The sequence below is a fragment of the Balearica regulorum genome, chromosome 3, assembly GCF_011004875.1.
Source record: "Balearica regulorum gibbericeps isolate bBalReg1 chromosome 3, bBalReg1.pri, whole genome shotgun sequence".
NCBI lineage: Eukaryota > Metazoa > Chordata > Aves > Gruiformes > Gruidae > Balearica > Balearica regulorum.
In genome coordinates, this window is record NC_046186.1 from 81,679,422 (window position 1) to 81,697,040 (window position 17,619).

The 17,619-nt window shown below is 40.3% G+C and overlaps 1 protein-coding gene across 4 annotated transcripts in view; it reads left to right on the forward strand.

Moving 5' to 3' along the window:
- DISC1 (DISC1 scaffold protein) overlaps positions 1–17,619 on the forward strand; it is a 208,620-nt gene that overhangs the window by 19,564 nt on the left and 171,437 nt on the right. For all 4 annotated transcript variants that reach the window (XM_075748683.1, XM_075748686.1, XM_075748684.1 and 1 more), the window contains exons 2-3: positions 322–1,307; positions 4,789–4,858. In XM_075748683.1, coding sequence (XP_075604798.1) covers positions 322–1,307; positions 4,789–4,858 — 1,056 coding nt within the window. The remainder of the gene's footprint in view (positions 1–321; positions 1,308–4,788; positions 4,859–17,619) is intronic.

Here is a 17,619-nt window from a genome sequence, read left to right on the forward strand (position 1 = left end):
GTGCAGAGTATTGCTATGAACAGGGAAGATGATGCGGTTCATCTTACCTGGGTTTGTGTCCCAATGGATGTGGTTATGTTAGTGAGTTCACTTAAAAGCAGGTGCAAATTCTTTAGAAAGTGGATGAATACACACAGTGTTCTCTGGTAACAACTTTTCTCCTCTATCCGTAATATAGTCAGTGTCTTTTTTCTGTCAGAATGGAAACCAATGTGCTGTTTGAAATCCCTGAAACAATTGTTTTCAGATGCTACAATATGTTAAGCTAGAAAACTGCAGAAACACTTTATTGACTTTTTTCCCCCCCCCCCCCTCCCTCAGATGGTCAGGAGCAGTTAACGCCTGCAGGCTCTCTTCATAAAAAGAAACTGGCAAAAAGACCTGGATACATGAGGCCAGAAGCTCAGCGACAGATAGAGTTTCAGTCCCTGGGTGCCTGCAAGCTGTTCAACCCAGAAGAGCTTAAACATGGTAGGAAGTATTGTGGAGACTTTGAGAACTGCCCTCTGTGCAGACAATACAAAAATAACTTTGAATTCTTACACTGTAGTTCAGTTGTAAATAGTGCTGTAGTTCCCGCTAACGGGGTAACAATGTTGGCTGCTGCTGGAAATATGCCAGAGAGCTGTAAAAATCTTTCATGTCACAAGAGTCCAGAAAACACAGTGATACCGGTTTACCCTGCTGCACCAACAGGCAAAGGAGAAGTTTCTGCTGTATGCTGTACGCGGCAGAAGAGCCACGGCGCTAAAGTGAGCGAGCCCCAAAACATGTATGCTTTGGATCAGACAGAAGCGAATAACAACTGTGAATATCAAAACAGAGATGTTGTTTCTTGTTCTGTTGGTGCACATGATAGCTTTAGTTCAAGTTTCAGCTTCATACAGCTCTCCCTGAGCTCGTCCTCTGGAGTAAGTGATGCTGAAGGCAAGTCAACTGTCGAGGAAGCCGAGCGTGTTCTGTGTCCCAGCACCACAGGAAATCTGCAGAAGCCAGAGGAAACAGCTCAGGCTTGTGAGTACTTGGGAGCTTTGCATTGCGTCTCCAGGCCCAGAGAGGATTTGGAGTATGAAAATGAGACCACAGCAAATGATAAACTACAGGACTGTGAGACTGTCTCTCTCTCAGATACAGATGCAACGTTTTCATATTCTACAGATTCCTTGGATGCAGCATCTGCTGGCTCTTCTGTCACCTCGGGCTATGAAAGTAGCTTTACTATTAGTGACCATAACTGGGATACTTTGATGAAAAAATATGAACCAGTGCTACAGGACTGCCTGCTCGGCAACCGCTGTACATTAAAGGTTAGTTATCTCTCTTCCTCTTTGATTCCTCCTCCTGGCCCCCAAAACATTTGTATTTATAGTGCCAAAGCCAAAGTTGATGTATGAGTTGGGATTTTATTGGCTTTTGTGACATTTGTTCATAGAGGTTTACACTAGCAGTCTGCATGATAAAAGTGAGAGAACCAGTTTCTTTTTGGTTCTTTAAAAAAAGATGATGATGTTGCAGTACCCAATTCCTGTGTTCTGCTGAAACTGTGATCCTCTCATTTCTAATATGTCACACATGAGTTTCTGAATTCAACAAATACCGTTTTCTTTCATAGGTGGCTACTTTGTAGCTTGGAGTACATGTAATATAAAATTTGGGAATGGTAAGAACTCTCTTCTTGAAGCACTGTGATTTAACAACATTAAACTTTGTAATGGAAATAAGTAAGTTTAGCCAAAGATTTCTTTGAGTGAGGCACCTGTGTGAGAGTAGCCTGTAATCTAATAGATGGGTACTCTCCCCACACAAAGTAAAATAGGCGTCAAGTCCCTGCTCTAACTTGTACTGGGAATTGAATTTTTTTTTTTCTACCCCAGAGGAGTACTGGGCTGTTGAGTCAGGAGTTTTTCTTTTTGCACATGTGTATACCCAAATGTATACCACATATACAGGCAGTCTCTATCTCTGTGTTCTTTGTGGGAGAGGAGTGGGGAAACCTTAAGAAGGATGAGTTATCTTTTGTTATACAGTTTTTGGGATGGCAGGGTGGTCATCAGAGGGAAACCATTCCTACCTGTGAAAAGGATCCAAATACTGGCTTTAATGTGCATGTGGGAAGCAGTAAACCAGAGATTAATGTGGACATGATGGATTTCAGATTTGTTCAAGATTCACTGAGTGGCAGGGGGTTTTTTTGATGTGGTTTGTTTTTTGGTGTGTTTTGGTGGTTTGTGTGTTTTTAAATGTCTCACTACTGCTCTGAGTTTCTGGGACACCTTTCTTGTGACTTCTCAGCTCAGACATACCTGCTGAGATGCACTGTATTGTCTTTAGGCCTGATGAAACAACCTGCTGTGGGGAGGCTTTGCACAGTCTTGCTGTCTTGGTAAGACAGAAGATTGAGAAGCTTTTAGTCTTACTTTACTCTCCATGACATCTGACCTGGCCTTACAATGCTCTCTAATACTTGCTTTTCATAGAGGATGCAAGTAGGACTGAAACTCGGTTCTCTTATTTACAGACTTCACGCACATTGACATGGAGCAGTTTCTTTGGCTTCGTGCCTGGAATGACAACATGTCCATAGTCCAGGATGGTTTGGGAAATTAATTTGCTGCAAATTTGGGACTATATAATGTAATCAAAATAAGAAATTATTTTTCTGTCTTTTCAGTATGCTTATTTGATAGGCACAAAAGAAACATTGCTATCTTAAATTTCTGTATTCATTAATTTATTGAATGGAGAATTGGGGATTTGTGCCCTCAGATGTCTTTGCCCTTGGTTAGCCAGTCATGTATGTTTAATTTGAATCACCTCCCTATTGTAAGGATAATGAGCAAGTTGCAAACTTTTCAGAAAGGACAAAGGCGACTGTAGTTGACAAAAGCAGACAATACCTAAGTTGTTAAAATTATGCTTTTTTTGTACTTATTATAAAAAAAAAAAAGGTGGTCATCACATGGTACAGATAGAGGACGTGCCATGCTGAAGCAGCTCTTTGATTAGTTGAGCTCCAAATGTCTTATGGGCCTGCAAATAGAAAGCACTTTACTGTGACAGCATCAGTCAGTTTGCTGTGGGCATGCCTGGGCTGTGGTACCCAGGCAGACTTTAAATGACCTGCCACTGTGAGTATGTGATGGGATAAACACTGCAAACAGCAGCAAAGCTGTACTCTCGGTACAGAGGGTTGTTATACATGATGTATACGAAAAATGTGTCATTTGAACTATTCTTACTGCAGGCTTCTTTAAAACTCTATCAAAAGTATGACATAAAATATAGAAAATAATTTATGGTGAGGATTCAGAGGTCCTTCCTTCAATATGTTACGCATTCCTCACCAGCCTTAGAGAAGAAAAATGGGACTTCCAGGATGTGAAAACCAAAATAAAGTAAGGCCTTGAGAGAAAGGAATATGTACAATGTTGTGTTTTGTTTGCTTTTGTTTTTCCTCTAGGGCATTGTATAGCCTGTTATTAATCAAGTATTTTTTTTTTATTCTTCTCTGGCTTTATTTTTTATAGTTCTTTTCTGACTAGTCCACTTTCACATACCATATTTAGAAGGGCTACCATTAATTTAAATGTCTTGCTTAATTTATGTGTTGATTGTGTAGTCACAATAACCAAGTGTTTCTATTAAGTTGTTGACTGGCTGTACCTGTTTTTCTCAATGCAATTTAGAGTTTAAATATAGGAGTGAAATCTTTTGTAAATACAGACTGTCTACAGATTTTCTTGTGTTGAGAAATGCTTCCCTAAGCACTTTTAGGCTTTGGGGTAGGAGAATATATGCTGCATCTTTTTCCAGGTTTACCTTTTTCAGTGCTGATAATAGCTTGTTTGGTACAGGTCATGTATAAATTTAATAAGAAAACACTTTTCAGTCTTGTAACTGTAGCTATGTTAGGCTGCAGCTGACATGGCAATGAGGAAAGGACTGCGTACCTTCTGACCAAAGTCTTCTAACAATGAAAACTTGTAATTACCTTTCAATGCACACCTGGCCTTAGGAATTTTTAGCAAATTCAGAACTTTGTTAACCTGAAAGGTCTGGACAAAAGAGAAGCAGTAACATTTGAAATAAAACATTATTAGGGTGAGAGTTTCTTTTTGGGTGGGAAAGGGCATTCCCTATATGATATAGGTGTTTTTGGTGTTTTGGTTTTTTTTCCCCATGTAGCATTTGCAATGTGAACATTTCTGAAAATGCAAATGCCAATGTTATGTAGATAAGCCTAAATTATATTTTAATGAAACTTCATTGGCTGCATGTGAACACAACTTTCCATGCCATAACATGAGTATACTTGTTCTAAAATATTCATGCAGTATTTCTTTTTTCACTTACAGAAGAAAATGTCGTTTGCATGTGGAAATTCTGGATTTGTTCTGTGCAAAACTCAGGCAAGAAATTGTTAGAATGGGCTCAAGAACACACTGAGTACATTACGATCAGGAGTAGATGTCATGCTGACAGAATCCTGTAATAATCCTTACTTGTTCAAAGGGTTAAAAATATCCTATGATCACATGATCTCCTTTTCAAGAAGTATTGTTTGTTATTCTCTGTATGTGTTTAGACTAAAGCCAGGCTTGGCTCAAGTAGTTGCAGTTCAGCTGACTTCAAAATAGGTCAGTCCACTTAACAAATGTTGGGCTTAACTCTCAAAAGCGGGCCATTCTAGCTATGCAGTAATCAATTACATTTATATTATGCAAAGGTTAATAGTCTAAATAGTTTTAAATACAACTTATTTATAATTAATTATTTTTCTTTGCATAGATAAAATCCTTGGTCTTACGGCTTCAGAGGCTTCAGGAAAAAGCAATAGAGGAAGATGACTATGATAGAGGTGAGAGTTGCTTCCCCCTACCCCCACTGGATAATGCTGCTTTTTTTTTTTTTCCTTCCCTCTCTTTCCTCTATTAATTTTATTTTATATTTTCTACATAGTGGTGGATAGGTGCAGAAGACTAGTTCAATGAACTGTATTGTTTATTCTGTTGTATGGCAGGAAACAAAGGAAGTAGGTCAGCAGCAGGTAGCAACAGTTTTTATTTTCTTGAGCCACATCACCATGTGGGAAGGTTGAAATCTGAATATCCACCATCTGGATCAGCTGTTTTGAAGCAGCATGACTTTAAAAAATGCAGAAATGAATGAAAGCTTTGAAAGGAGAAAGGACAGGCACTGGCTGCTGACAGAGTGTGATTTGTTGCTTGCCACATTTAGTCATGACACTACAGCAGGGCTCAAACACAGAAATGAGGTCAGTAGCTATTATAAAAGTGAATGATACTGTCCTGTGGCATTAACTTGACGTCCACTGAGTCAAAACCGGTAGGAGAATATGATGGCGATACAGCTGCTGGTAAATATCTGTATTTGAGTAGTGCTTTTTGCTTTCAAATGACTTGGCGCTGCTGATAGGTTCTGTGTGTTTGCGTGTGTTAATAATTAGAGCGTATATTAACACAAATCTCGGGTTTCTTATTGTTTCCTGTTATGGTGGTCTGTGTTCAGGTATTCGTTTTGATAGTCTTGAGGTTCTAGATTAGATTCTTCCCACTAGGTCTATCTTCAGTTGGGAAGCCCTGCAAATGTTTCAGTAAAATCTGCATAGGTGCTTCAGAGACAAATGCTGGAAAAAGATAGTTCCTTTTCCACCACTTTTTTATTCTCAGCTTTTAGGGTTTGGAGAGTGGTCAGATTTGTGATTTGCCTTTCAAAATTAATGTGAAACTTTGCAGTTGTACGATGGCTCAGTTTCCCTGCTCCCAAAGGTGTCCCCCAAGATGATTAAAATGTGTTTTAATAGTGTCTAGGGAGTAGGAGTGTAGCCCTTCTGCAAATGTGGTTCTGTTGGCCTCTTAAAGGCTTGCCTATATATAGGAGAAAAGTCTGCTGTTGTCACAAGTTATTCTTTTAGTGTGGCATCTCCCAATGAGGAAAACCTTTAGGCATGTTAAAAGCTGAGGATGTTAAGATACATGTGGGTTTAATCTCTGTCAAATAGATGTTATTGATATGTGTGCTTTACATATGTAATGCTCATAACACTTCTTTAAGTGCCTGTGGGTTGAGTTCCCAGTTGGAGACTTCCTGACAGCTGTGTACTTGGTGTGTGTGGTTCCCGCAGGCTCCAGCTGGGATTCCCTGGGCAGTCAGCCACTCCGACAGCAGTATGTTAGTATATCAGGTGTGACGTCTGCATGTGATGCCATGTAGTTGTTGACCACAGTGGAAAATGATGACTTATCTAATCTTGCCTAGAAAGCTCTTGTGTAGTTTTCCTGGGTGCTAGTCTTGTATCTTCAAAACAGGACCATCTTCCTGTTGACCCTCATTTTATCAATTACCCGTTTCAGTTCCCACCCCGGTTATTGGGCAGGTAGCACGGAGGGTGGTTTGCAGAGTCTTGCATTAATTCCCCTCAGGAAAATGGTCTGGCTGAAATGTGATTTCACTAGGTGTGGTGGGCACAGCTTACAGAGAGCAAATGTGACGGTAGTACAGAGGTGGAGAGGAGCATCTGCAGGTGGGATTGCTCTTTTCTGTGCTAAGTCTGGCATGTATTTCCATATAATGGAAGCATTTGTCCTGATATGGGACTAGATACTGAGGTGCTTGAGAGACTTTGGCTTGTGTTCCTCCATCCCTTTGAAAACTGGAACTCTATCTTCACACAAGCATTCTCAAAATGCCATGCTCCACGCACGCACGTGACCATGCATCCTTAATTTTATCAATTCCTAATTTTTGAGTCCTTGTCCCACTTTCTGTCATACTGGTCTTTGTTCCTCTTATGATACAACTGTCAGCCAGGGGTTTTTTTTGTGACTATTTTTCATTATTTTCATGATATCTGAACTTGCTTCCTTAGGCTTTTTTTTTTTTTTTTGTGAAACATGGGCAGTGTATCTCCAGGCAAAGACTTGCATGGAGAAGGTGTAGTGTTGCAAGAGGAATTAGAGCTGTGACCTTCCCTCCTCCTCTTGCAGTGGCAAGTTTTCCACCTTTGCTTTTAGAGCTATGTTGCTCTTCCCGGTGGAGAACAAAGTCTTGCCTGGCATGAAGTGAAGTTTGAAAGCTTATTAAAGAGCTTACAGGTTGGCCCAGGACCAATTTCTGTTCAAGTGAAGTCTGTAATTAGCCTTCTTTAAAGGGATCTTATTGCCAGATATTGCTAGCAGGGAATGAAATTGCTAAATGTGCAGGGCTGTGATGTGGGGCATAAATGGAAATATATTATCAGGGAGTGTGAGAAACTGACAGGGTGTACGCAGAGGGCTGAGGACATCTTAACTATAATGCTAGAAAATTACTGTCCCTGGAGTTGGAGGGATGACTTTGAGTATAGAGTGAGTCCTCTGTTAAGAGCAGAACTGTTTTGAACCAGATTGTAGTAGCGCTGTGTGTGGCGATACCACTGGTCTCGCTGATTTGGGAGTGCTGCAGGGGAAGGGGAGATCTAGTGTGGTGTGAGTAGCTGCAAAATGCTTTGTATGTGAAAGACGTGAGTAGAGGTGGAGGAGGTGTATGGGTGACTGTACCCCTGAATGGAAAACTAAATTGTCAATAAACGCATTGTTGCATGTAACTATTGCTTCAGTGGTAGAGGGTCTTCTCCAGTTCCAACCATAGAGAAGAACTCAAGAGATTTTCTGAGTTCGGCTCTCTAAGAGCCATCCAGTCTTGCAGGGTAGGGCTTGGTTTTAATGGCAGTTCAGTGGGAGGGAGATGTGTTAGCACTTAAAGCTCCTCAAAGTGCTCAGGACTGGTTTCTGCTGTCTGACACTGCAAACTTAGCAACTGAAGGAAAGGCAAACATCTACTGTCTGACATTGCTGCTTTCTTGCTCTCCAGAGGTTTTTGAAAGCTACTGCAGTTTATAGTAACTTTTGAAACTGAAGTGTAAGTGAGGTGGTGCCCCTACAGAGAGGGGAAAGTGATGCTGCACTGTGTTTTCAGTTGTGGCAACAAGACTAGGAAATGGCACAGAAATTAAGGTAAGTTTTTCCCACTACAAAGCCATGAACAAATACTTTGTTGCAAACAGGTCACGAATAAGGATATATTTGTTTTTCCCCTTTGCAGAAACACAAAACAGATGCTTGCTGCTTGGGTGTGTTAGAGAACATGTGTGTTCTCCAGGTGCATTTATTTCCTGAACAGGTGATGATTATTTTTTTTAAAAGGGATATTTGGAACCACAACCCTCCATTGTTGTTTAGGAGAGAAGTGAATGCCTATTTAAATCTTCAGCTTGTTTCTAGTTTTTCCTTTCTTTAGATTAATCTATTTGTTCTGTCTTCCTCCTCCCCTTGAGCTTGAGAGGTGCACAGCAGAAACGGCTTTTGCCATTGCTCATTTATCTGTGCTGTGCCTTCTTAAAGACCTGCCTTGGCATGGTTAGGGTGTTGGTGTAGAGGAGCTTCAATCGGTCATTAAAGCAACTACAATTTCTTCCTATATTTTCCAGCAGTGCCATGTGTATGGGGGAGTATGTTTGTTCTGAGAGTGTCGGGGGGGGGGGGGGGGGGGGGGGGGGGGGGGGGCTGCTTGAGGCACAGGCTGCCCTCCTGTCCCATGTTTGTGCTCATCTGCTAGAGGTCACTGAGCACGGTGCTGTGACCGCAGGGTGCTGTCTCTTCATACTGTAGCCAGCATGGGTTGTTTCAAACGCAGGTGTTCCTTGGCTGTGAAATGTTTGTGTGAAATGCACATTCGGTGAGACAAATCTCCTTCTCGGTCCTGGTTTAATTTTAAATAAGGAATGTTTAGGATGTTACATGTTTTATTGCTCGTTCTGTGTTTGTAGGTGATGAAATATCAAGTAGCAGCTTATCTTTTCTGTATTTACTTGTGGTCTCCTCTTGATGGCCACATTACTGTATATTTTCAAAGCAGGTACAGTACCATGGGAATATGATAACAGCGTTTTGCCTTGTGTAGCATATAGTAAAAATTGGTCTGTTCTCTAAGGATCACTTGGAGTGTTGTCATGGCTCATTATTCATGATGGAGCTTGACAGCTCCAAGGTTAAACACACTGCTGAATACAGGAGGTAAAAAAAAAAAAGGCAGCATATTTTTGTGTCTGTGGGAGTTGTGCTTGCAGTAGAAGCAAGTGTATTTTGCTCAGTACAAATCTATTGCCCAAACATTTATAAAAACCCTTTTCCTGTTCTTTGCTGCTTTAACTCCTCAAACTTAGCTGGTCCAAGAGGCAAATGGTTGGTAACAAAGTGTCAGTCCTGAGTCTTGCTGCTGAACCCCACTATCCGTTCATGTGCCATCTTGTAACTGAGAAATAAGTTTCTGCAGAACTACTGATTTTTTTTAAATTTTTTTTTTTAATTCTTGTATGCAGGAGCATGAGCGTACAGGTTCGCTGCTTGCGACTGGTAGGGAACGGCAACTTCCCTGTGCAGATTACATTCAGTGTTAGGGTTCTCCAGTGAAGGTCATTGAGTAAATCAGAGCAACTCCTCATCAGTCCAGTGTGGCAGCTAGAACATAGAAACATTTATGCTTATGGCAAAATCTGTCCTATCTTGGCAACGAAAATTCATGCTGTAAATACATTTAACATCATGTGAGCCTTTAGTTCTTTTAGTTGAGGTCTCAAAGCTTGAGCTGTATGAATTGATGAGCTGCCATGGGCTTGCGCACTGAGCGTTCCGCAGAAAAAATAGTGCTTGTATGTTGGTTTCTCCCCCCCCCCCCCCCCCCCCCCCCCCCCCCCCCCCCCCCCCCCCCCCCCCCCCCCCCCCTTTGCTGGTGGTCTTTGAGACCTCTTCATAGCAATAGTCCTTTCTGCATCTCGGGATCTGCAAGGCATCAAGGACAGGATCCTGTGCTGTGTAGGAGTTGAGGAGTCTCATTTCACACGTTTTCAATTAAACACAAGTGTAGGAAGGCAAAGGAAAGACTTTGTAGCAGTTAGCCTTCTGTACATTTACACTAGAAGAGATGCTGTTGCTCACTTGAACCAGCTATTTGTTTTAAGGCAACTGCAGAGAGAGAAAACAATAGACTATAATGTGAAGTAATGTCTGGGTTGAAAATGTCATTTGTTAAATGGTGTTCAGAGAGAGATCTTGGCCGCTTCTTATGATTTTACTTGCAAGCATTGAATTATGGAATAACCCCAAACTCCTGGTAAGGTGTATAGTTGTTTGGTCTTTCCAAATGTCTTTTTGCAGTTTAAACTGCAAAAATGTTTTTCCAGTTTAAAGTGCTATTTCTAGTCATAGCTCTTAAACATTTGAACCAATTTGATCTTCAAGTAGGTGGGTTGTGTGTTTTGGTTTTTTTCTTTTTTTTTTCTGGAAGAGCTATTTGCAGATGAGGGTTGGACAGAATCCCTGCTTTACTGTACTTCTATTACTTTGAACTAAAATGCTTGCTTGACAGATGGCTGTTATAACAGGACACAGAAATGAAGGCAAGTTAGCTTCTTTCTGAGGAAGGACAGTGAAATTGAGAGAAGCTATATCTGGAAATAACTCTCAAAGAGCATGTTACTCTGTACTTTTTTCAGGATGCTGTGTACCTGTGGAAGTAAAATCCTTAAACCTAGCTGTATGTTGAGTGAAGCTCCATATCTGAGGCTACCGATTAAATAAAAGGTGGTGAATGCTGGAGGGGCAGAGCTTTTGTGATACAGGACACTTACTGGGAGCTTGAAACTTGCAGTTGCAGGCTATTGAGTTAGAAATGGATTTGGAGTGGATGGGACAAATAGGACTTTCTGTTGTGCTATGCTGTCAGAGCCTTGTTTAGTCATAAGCTTGTAGAAGCTTCCTGAAATATGCGGGTAAGTCTTTTTGGATTTCATTTTTTATTTTTATAACTTTCCAGTGAAGTTATTAAGCAGATGGGGGGAAGGGCTTGTACAAATTCTCAAAAATGAATCTTCTTTGCATGGATCTTGTTTATCCTGTCTTTTTCTGACAAACTCAAATAACCTTCACAAAAGGGTTTGGGTGGTTAAGGAAAGTAAGTGCTTATGTGAAGTATAAATTAGACTTAATTTTCTTTGCAACAAAAGAGAAGCAGCGCAAACCTTGCAACTCATCCACCTTCCCTGGGTTTTGCTGTTTAAGACACCAGTCTGAAATGAAAAGATAAGATTTTGTTTTGTCCCTATTCATGTATTGTTTGGTGCTTGCTGAAACTGTGGACCACCATGATGCTGTCATTCAAATGCTTGGTCTTGGCTTCTGTCTACTAGTAACAACATCACCATTTCTTTTTATGCAGTCTGTGTCAGGCTCATCCAATTGCTATTGGGTTTTTTTGTTTGTTGTTTTTTTTTTTTTTTTTTTTAAATCACATAATTGGGACAGGACTTGAGCCGCAACTTAAAGGTCTGAAACTCCTTATCATACTGTCAGATGGACAGCTGGAAAACTGTCAGACTTTTTTTCATACTAAAACAGTATAGTAATAGCTAATGTTTACAAGAGGGAGGACTGGTATATGTTTGCTGGTACACTCACTTCTTGTATTTGCTTATTACATGTGTAGCACGTACATCTTCAGCAACTTCTTGAAACGTTTTTGATGTGAACCCTCATTTTTGGCCCAGTTGTTCAGTTTCCATCATGTCATAGTGTGTCTTTGAGGTTGATCAGGATCTTGCTGTTGGTCTGTTTATGCATGCACATTGAAAATGAAGTCATGTTTTCTGCATCTTTAATTCCGTAGCCAATATTGGAGAGGAAGCTGCTGTAGTCATATGCTATCTTGCTTAGACTGTACAGCCTAAATATTTTTAGGAAGCGGTAGTATTTTGTGGGATTCTACTATGCTCTCTTGTTTTAATCTTGGCCAGCGTGAAGAGGTTCAGCTACATCTTATGTTTCTGGAAGCTGCTTTACAAAAAGAAAATTGCTGAAGTTTTGGCATACCATGTGCTTGGAAGCTTTCTCTACTCCTGGCCATCTGCTGTCTAAAACTGACACTGCGGGCTACCCCTCCTATGATAGTCGGGCTCTATTTCTCAGTCCATGATGCAGCCAAGCTGTTCCCAGACAGCCTGGCTAGTCTTTTACAAACAAACAAGCAATGAAAAAATCTGAACAAAATAAGCAATTATGGATAATTTAAGAGCCTACTTGCTGAATTGCAGTTTGAAGTGTAGAGCTCTGACGGGTGTAACTCGGGAGAAGTGTTGATGTGCTATCTGGACAGTGAGTGACATGGCTCTCTTGCTACCCAGCCCATCTGCTTACTTTATACTTGCAAAACCACACAGCCCAATTTTATATTCAGGACAGACTTATTTTTCCCTTGCTCTTTAGAAATATTAACTCCAGATTAGAAAATCGTCTTTCATTTGCAATGTGACCACTGGAGACAGTAGGACTATTAATTCAACCAGCAACTAGAAATTGATTTTGCTGCCCTTATCCTAAGTGTAAGACACAAACATTTTGAGGGAGTGGGGGGACACCTGTTCTTAATTATTGTCTGCTTAATAAATGACTGGATATGGACAGAAACTTCTAGATAGCATGGTAATGCAACTTCTGTGTAATTGGGGAATAAAAAGATGCTGAATGACTGTGTGTGCCATTTGAAAGCAAACACAAAAGTCTTCCAGTGCAAGTCCTCTGTGAAGAACTGATAATGCTCCTTGCTGATGGCTGGATGGTGTCTGGTTGAATTCCTTAATAGGATGCTTTTATTGGAGATCTCTGCAGACCTTCCATTGCTTGCAGCAATCCCACACTGCAGAGGAGTTCAGCAAGTCAATTAACTTCTCCTTTCTCTTGAGATTTCCCTCCTGTCCACATGCCCAGACCCAACTGCCCATGCTGGGGTGTGTTCATAGTTCTGCAGGCGCACCTGCCCTCTCCCAATGCTTCCCTGCCCTGCCTTTGGCATGTGCAAGCTTTTCTGCATTCCTTTCTCATCTTTAGCCCGTGGAATGTAAAAGAAGCAAACGTGCTGTTTTAAGGATCTCTTTAGTTCTCTGAGGACAGTGATGGGGTTGCGGCAATGAGCGTTAATCAAAAAGGTGAAGAGGGGAAATTTTTAATTCCTAGCGCTCTTACACAGTATCATGCTTTGAACAAAGTTACTGAGTCTGCAGGACATGCTGAGAGTGGGAGCATCCAAACTGATGCTAGGTAATGCAAGTTTTAAACTTTTGCTGTTGATGCCATCCTGTCACTCTAATACTAGTCAGAATTCCTGGTTGGTTTTGATTTGGGGAGTGGGAAGTAATTGGGACATCTCCGTGCTCACTGGCATTTTTAAAGCATAAAAAAGTAGATGAAATTAATGAGTTGGATTGGCTTGATGTATGGCAAAGTTGAACAAAAAGCAAAGTGAGGTGCTGGGAATCAGAGGTATAACTCAGACATGCTGTTAAATACAAATAAAGATGTAAAGGCTTTTTGATTAGGTCACCGCAGAATGTACTGTTCATCTGACTTATTTGTGGGTGAGCATTCATGCACAACTCTGGCATTCCCAAGTGCCTCTATGTCTCCCTGCTAATGATAGCTCACTGGAGAAATAGCATCTTAGAGAAAAGACTTTAACGTTTGGGTTGCTAGAAGCTCTTCAGGGTTCATTCATCTTCTTGAGAAACTGTGTCAGTGGAAGTAAAGAGCAAAACCAGTTTGGGTTTATATGTGCCATGGCACCATTCAAAGCGTCTGTTGCATTGCACCAAAGTGTCAGCGACAGTGTTGTGGACTGGAGCACCTGCGATAATGGTCTCAACAATAAGACCTGCTTATAAATTAGTGGTCTCTCTCAGATTTCTGTTTTTCATGATGTGCTGCACCTGAAATATTCCTATGTTGTCCTGATATTCAACCCTAAACTTGGAATAGGTGCAGCTGACCTAAGATCTAGAATTACAGTATCTAAATTTTGGACAATCTGGTTTCCAGTGTCTCCCTCTGCCTGAAGAAACTTTCAAAAGACATGTTGCAAGGAAGTACTAACTGATGTATCCTGAAAAAACAGTGTATGTAAGGCATACTGAGTGAAAGCACACAGGAGACAGAGGCTTGAATTTGACATGCATAACAATATAATTTCAGTACTCAATAAGCACTCTTGAATAAATGTTTTATAACATTTTTGTCTAGCTCTAGGATTTCAGTTGTGCAAAAGATGTGGGAAATATTTGTTTTCTTCCTGTTGCGTTGTCAGGCAGTCAGATAAGATTAGTCTTGGACTGTAGGCCAAGTGTTGACTTTCTGGAGTTAAATACACTGATTTCTCAGGGTGGTATTTTGCAGGGCCGTTATGACTTCCAGACAGAGTTTTCACAGGGGGAAATATCTTTAGGAGTCCGACCGTAATCAGAAAAGCTTTTGGACGTACCAGCTTGAGGAAGGGCTTGTATGCCTGGGAGTTTGTCGTCTTGTTCCAACTTAGCTAGTTGCCCTGGCTTAGCAGGACAAGCCTTGTGCTACTTATTTCATGGTGTTGTGGTAAAATGCCTTGTAAGCAATGGTGTAGTATTGTGATATGTGTGAGGGGAAAAGCCTGTTCTAGCTTTGCTTTACAATATAGTAGACTCTGTGCTAACCGTTGAAATGTCACAGTGAGAATATGATGGTTGCTTCTCTAAAAATGTCAGCTTGGTACTTTGAAGTAGTTGATAATTGATAATATCAAGTAAGTTACAAGTTTTACCTGCTTCATTACATCTGAATAACTAAGAGAACATATAGATAACTAAAATCACTAACTAGTAAGGGTTTCTTTTTCATAAAAAGAAATACTGATCACATATTAGAAAACTGGAAATTCCAAAGCAAGTAGTTTGGAATTTCCTGTTGTGCATACTAATAACAGTAAAAGAAATGTTGCTGGAATTGAAAATATTTATAGACTTCTGGATGAATTACTACTAGCAAACAGTTCTCAGGTGTAGTAAGTACTGGGGACACTGTTTTCAGTTTTGTTTTCAGCAAGCAGGTGTCTTGGAAAACATTTTTTAAAGATAAAGTTAATTGTTTAGTAGTAAGACCATTTAAATTTGAAAAACTAAAATTAAAAAAATTGTAGATGAAGAGTACATAATCTGCTGGATTTCTTCTGAAAGCATAGGTGGAAAAGGTGGTATCACTCAATGGTGTGACTTTTTCCTCTTTAGTTTTCCTTACAGAGGTGAAGATCAGCAATGCAGTCACACCAATGATCTGTCACTTTTAGAATTGTTCGTATTTTGAAATGAATCATGGCATTAGAAAAAGGTATATGAATAGGGATGTGAATATCAGCCTAATTCTTGAACTTAATTCTACTTTTATCTGGGTTTTGAGTAAATTATTTTTAGTCCTAAGAGTTTTACAGCTTTAAAGTGAATGGTTAAAACTGCAAACAATACAACCTGTAAGTGAATTTTTCTTGTGTTGTCAAATGTGTATGAAATGCTCTCATGTATTTTTTTTTTTTAAATAAAGGAAACATTAAAGTTGGTTCACTATTTTCATATTTCACCTTTGAAACTTTCCTCTCCATGTCTGGTTCTCCTCTGTTTATGGCTTGAGATAAGAATTTCACTAATATGTAATTAATTTTTCATGAAAAATGCAAGGCAACCCTCTAAATATGTACAGACATACTGTGCTATCCTCTGAGGGATATATTCCCAAACAATATGTCATTTAGCAATGTGATGGATAGCAAAATGTTTTTTTCACATAAAAATTAATATAAGGAGGGCTTTTGACATATACTGTATAAATTCACAGGAACAGTGTAGATGATATGGTGGATAGAGTTGCAGAAGGAGGAGACCATCAGCCTCTTCAGGTGGAGGACGTGCTTGCTTTCTGGAATGGATTGCTGTTGTGAGAGTTCTGCTTCAGCTGTGAGACTGCATACCCAGCATTGTGCTTTTCTGTCCTTCACTCTTAGTTGGTTTTGTTCTGAATCATTTCAGAAAGGTCATGAAAATGTAACTGCTCAGAAGGAATCGACAAGAATGCTTCCAGTAGAAGACTTGCATAAAGACTTCAGTCCCGGATGAAGCAGTTGAGAGCTTTAAGAATGGCAATCCTTTCCAAAAAGCCGGCATTTCTTTCAGCTTGACTCTACTGATGTTCTGTGCATCTCCATCTTCCACGTCATACATACAGTCCCTGTGAACTTGAATTCTATGTATTAAAAGTCCCTGCATGCATCCCCCCTGCATTATAGCAATTCTTAGGGGGAAAAAAATTGCTTTGCTCACTAGAGCCATTTCATCTGTGAGACTGATGGCAGCTTGTGGAGCAGGATATTAAATGATTGCTGATGGAATGCTAAAATAATGGGGAGAAATGGTAGAGGCAGTAGGGTCTTGCAGTACAACATAAACCATGTTTGTTTTCTTCTGAATAATCTTGCAAACCATTGGTCTGTCAATGCATGGTTTTCTTAGTCTGTATTTGTTGGCTATGGTACTGCATTGAGTGGTTTGATCGTGCTTTCGTTGGGCCTGGCATTAGACAAACTTGAGGTAGATTTGAGCATCAAGGCCCTCATGAGAAAAGAGGAGAGGGGTTAAGTGAGAGCTATAGGTCTGTGTGCATGTGTGTCCTGGAGGCGATGGCAGGATTTGAGCGTCTCAGCGTTATGGAGGGAGAGGAAATTCTTTACCCAGGAAGCATGGTTTAACACTAAGTTTAAATCTATGGTTAACGTGAAGTCCTATATATAGCTCGGTACTGGATGGAGGTGGCAACTTATGTCTCTAAATGAGGTCTAAATTATGAGGAGATGTCACAGCTGGGCTTCAAGAAGGGAAGGGATGAAGTTGAATTGTAGGAAATCGTTAGTACAGTTGGACTGTGTAGAGGCAAAGAAGAGTTCAAGAAGCTTTAAGACTGCAATGAATCAGGCCTGCATAAGCTGTGATGTATGTGACTTCCTTTTTGTTATAGCTCAAATAGCTGAGAGCGTGGTTCTGCCCCCCAAATGACATTCAAATGTTTTACCAAATAAAGCTGCGGTTTTTTCTTTTTTTTTTTTTCTTCATGTTTTGACCTTCACCTGCTTAGTCTCAAGGGTATGAGTGACTCCTAGTACTGGCAAATACTCTGGTGTTGTAGTGGAATGACTTTGAGCTGCTGCTTTGCACTGGGCTAAAGCTGTGCTCTTTTCAGTATGAATCCTGAGCAACAGTGAGAATTTTCTCAGTGAGAGTCACGTGAAATTAAATCAGTCTCTTAATGATGAGCATATAGGAATACAGAGAGAAAAGATTCCTGCTGTATGCCATAATGTAGTGCAAAGCCTACTAGTGGGGTTTATTGCTGAAAAATCCTCATCTATCGAATACTATTCAAGGGGAATGATTTCTCAGTCCTTAATCTGAGCAAGAGTCAAAGTGGTGAACTGGAAGCAGAAAGCTCAATAGTGCATTAGTACTTCAATAGAAGTCTTGTGTTTACAGGGTTAAGAAAGTAGCCCTGGTGACTTAAGGGTGCTACACTGCTCCTGCCCTTCTCCAAATGTGTACAAGCAGTATCTGCTACTCTATATTCATAGGCCAAATGTCATGCTTTGTTGCCCGAGTTCATAGAGAATGAATCTGCTGTCCTGTCCTTTCAAAGAACAAATAAAAGGAATAAAACAAAAAAGCTCAGT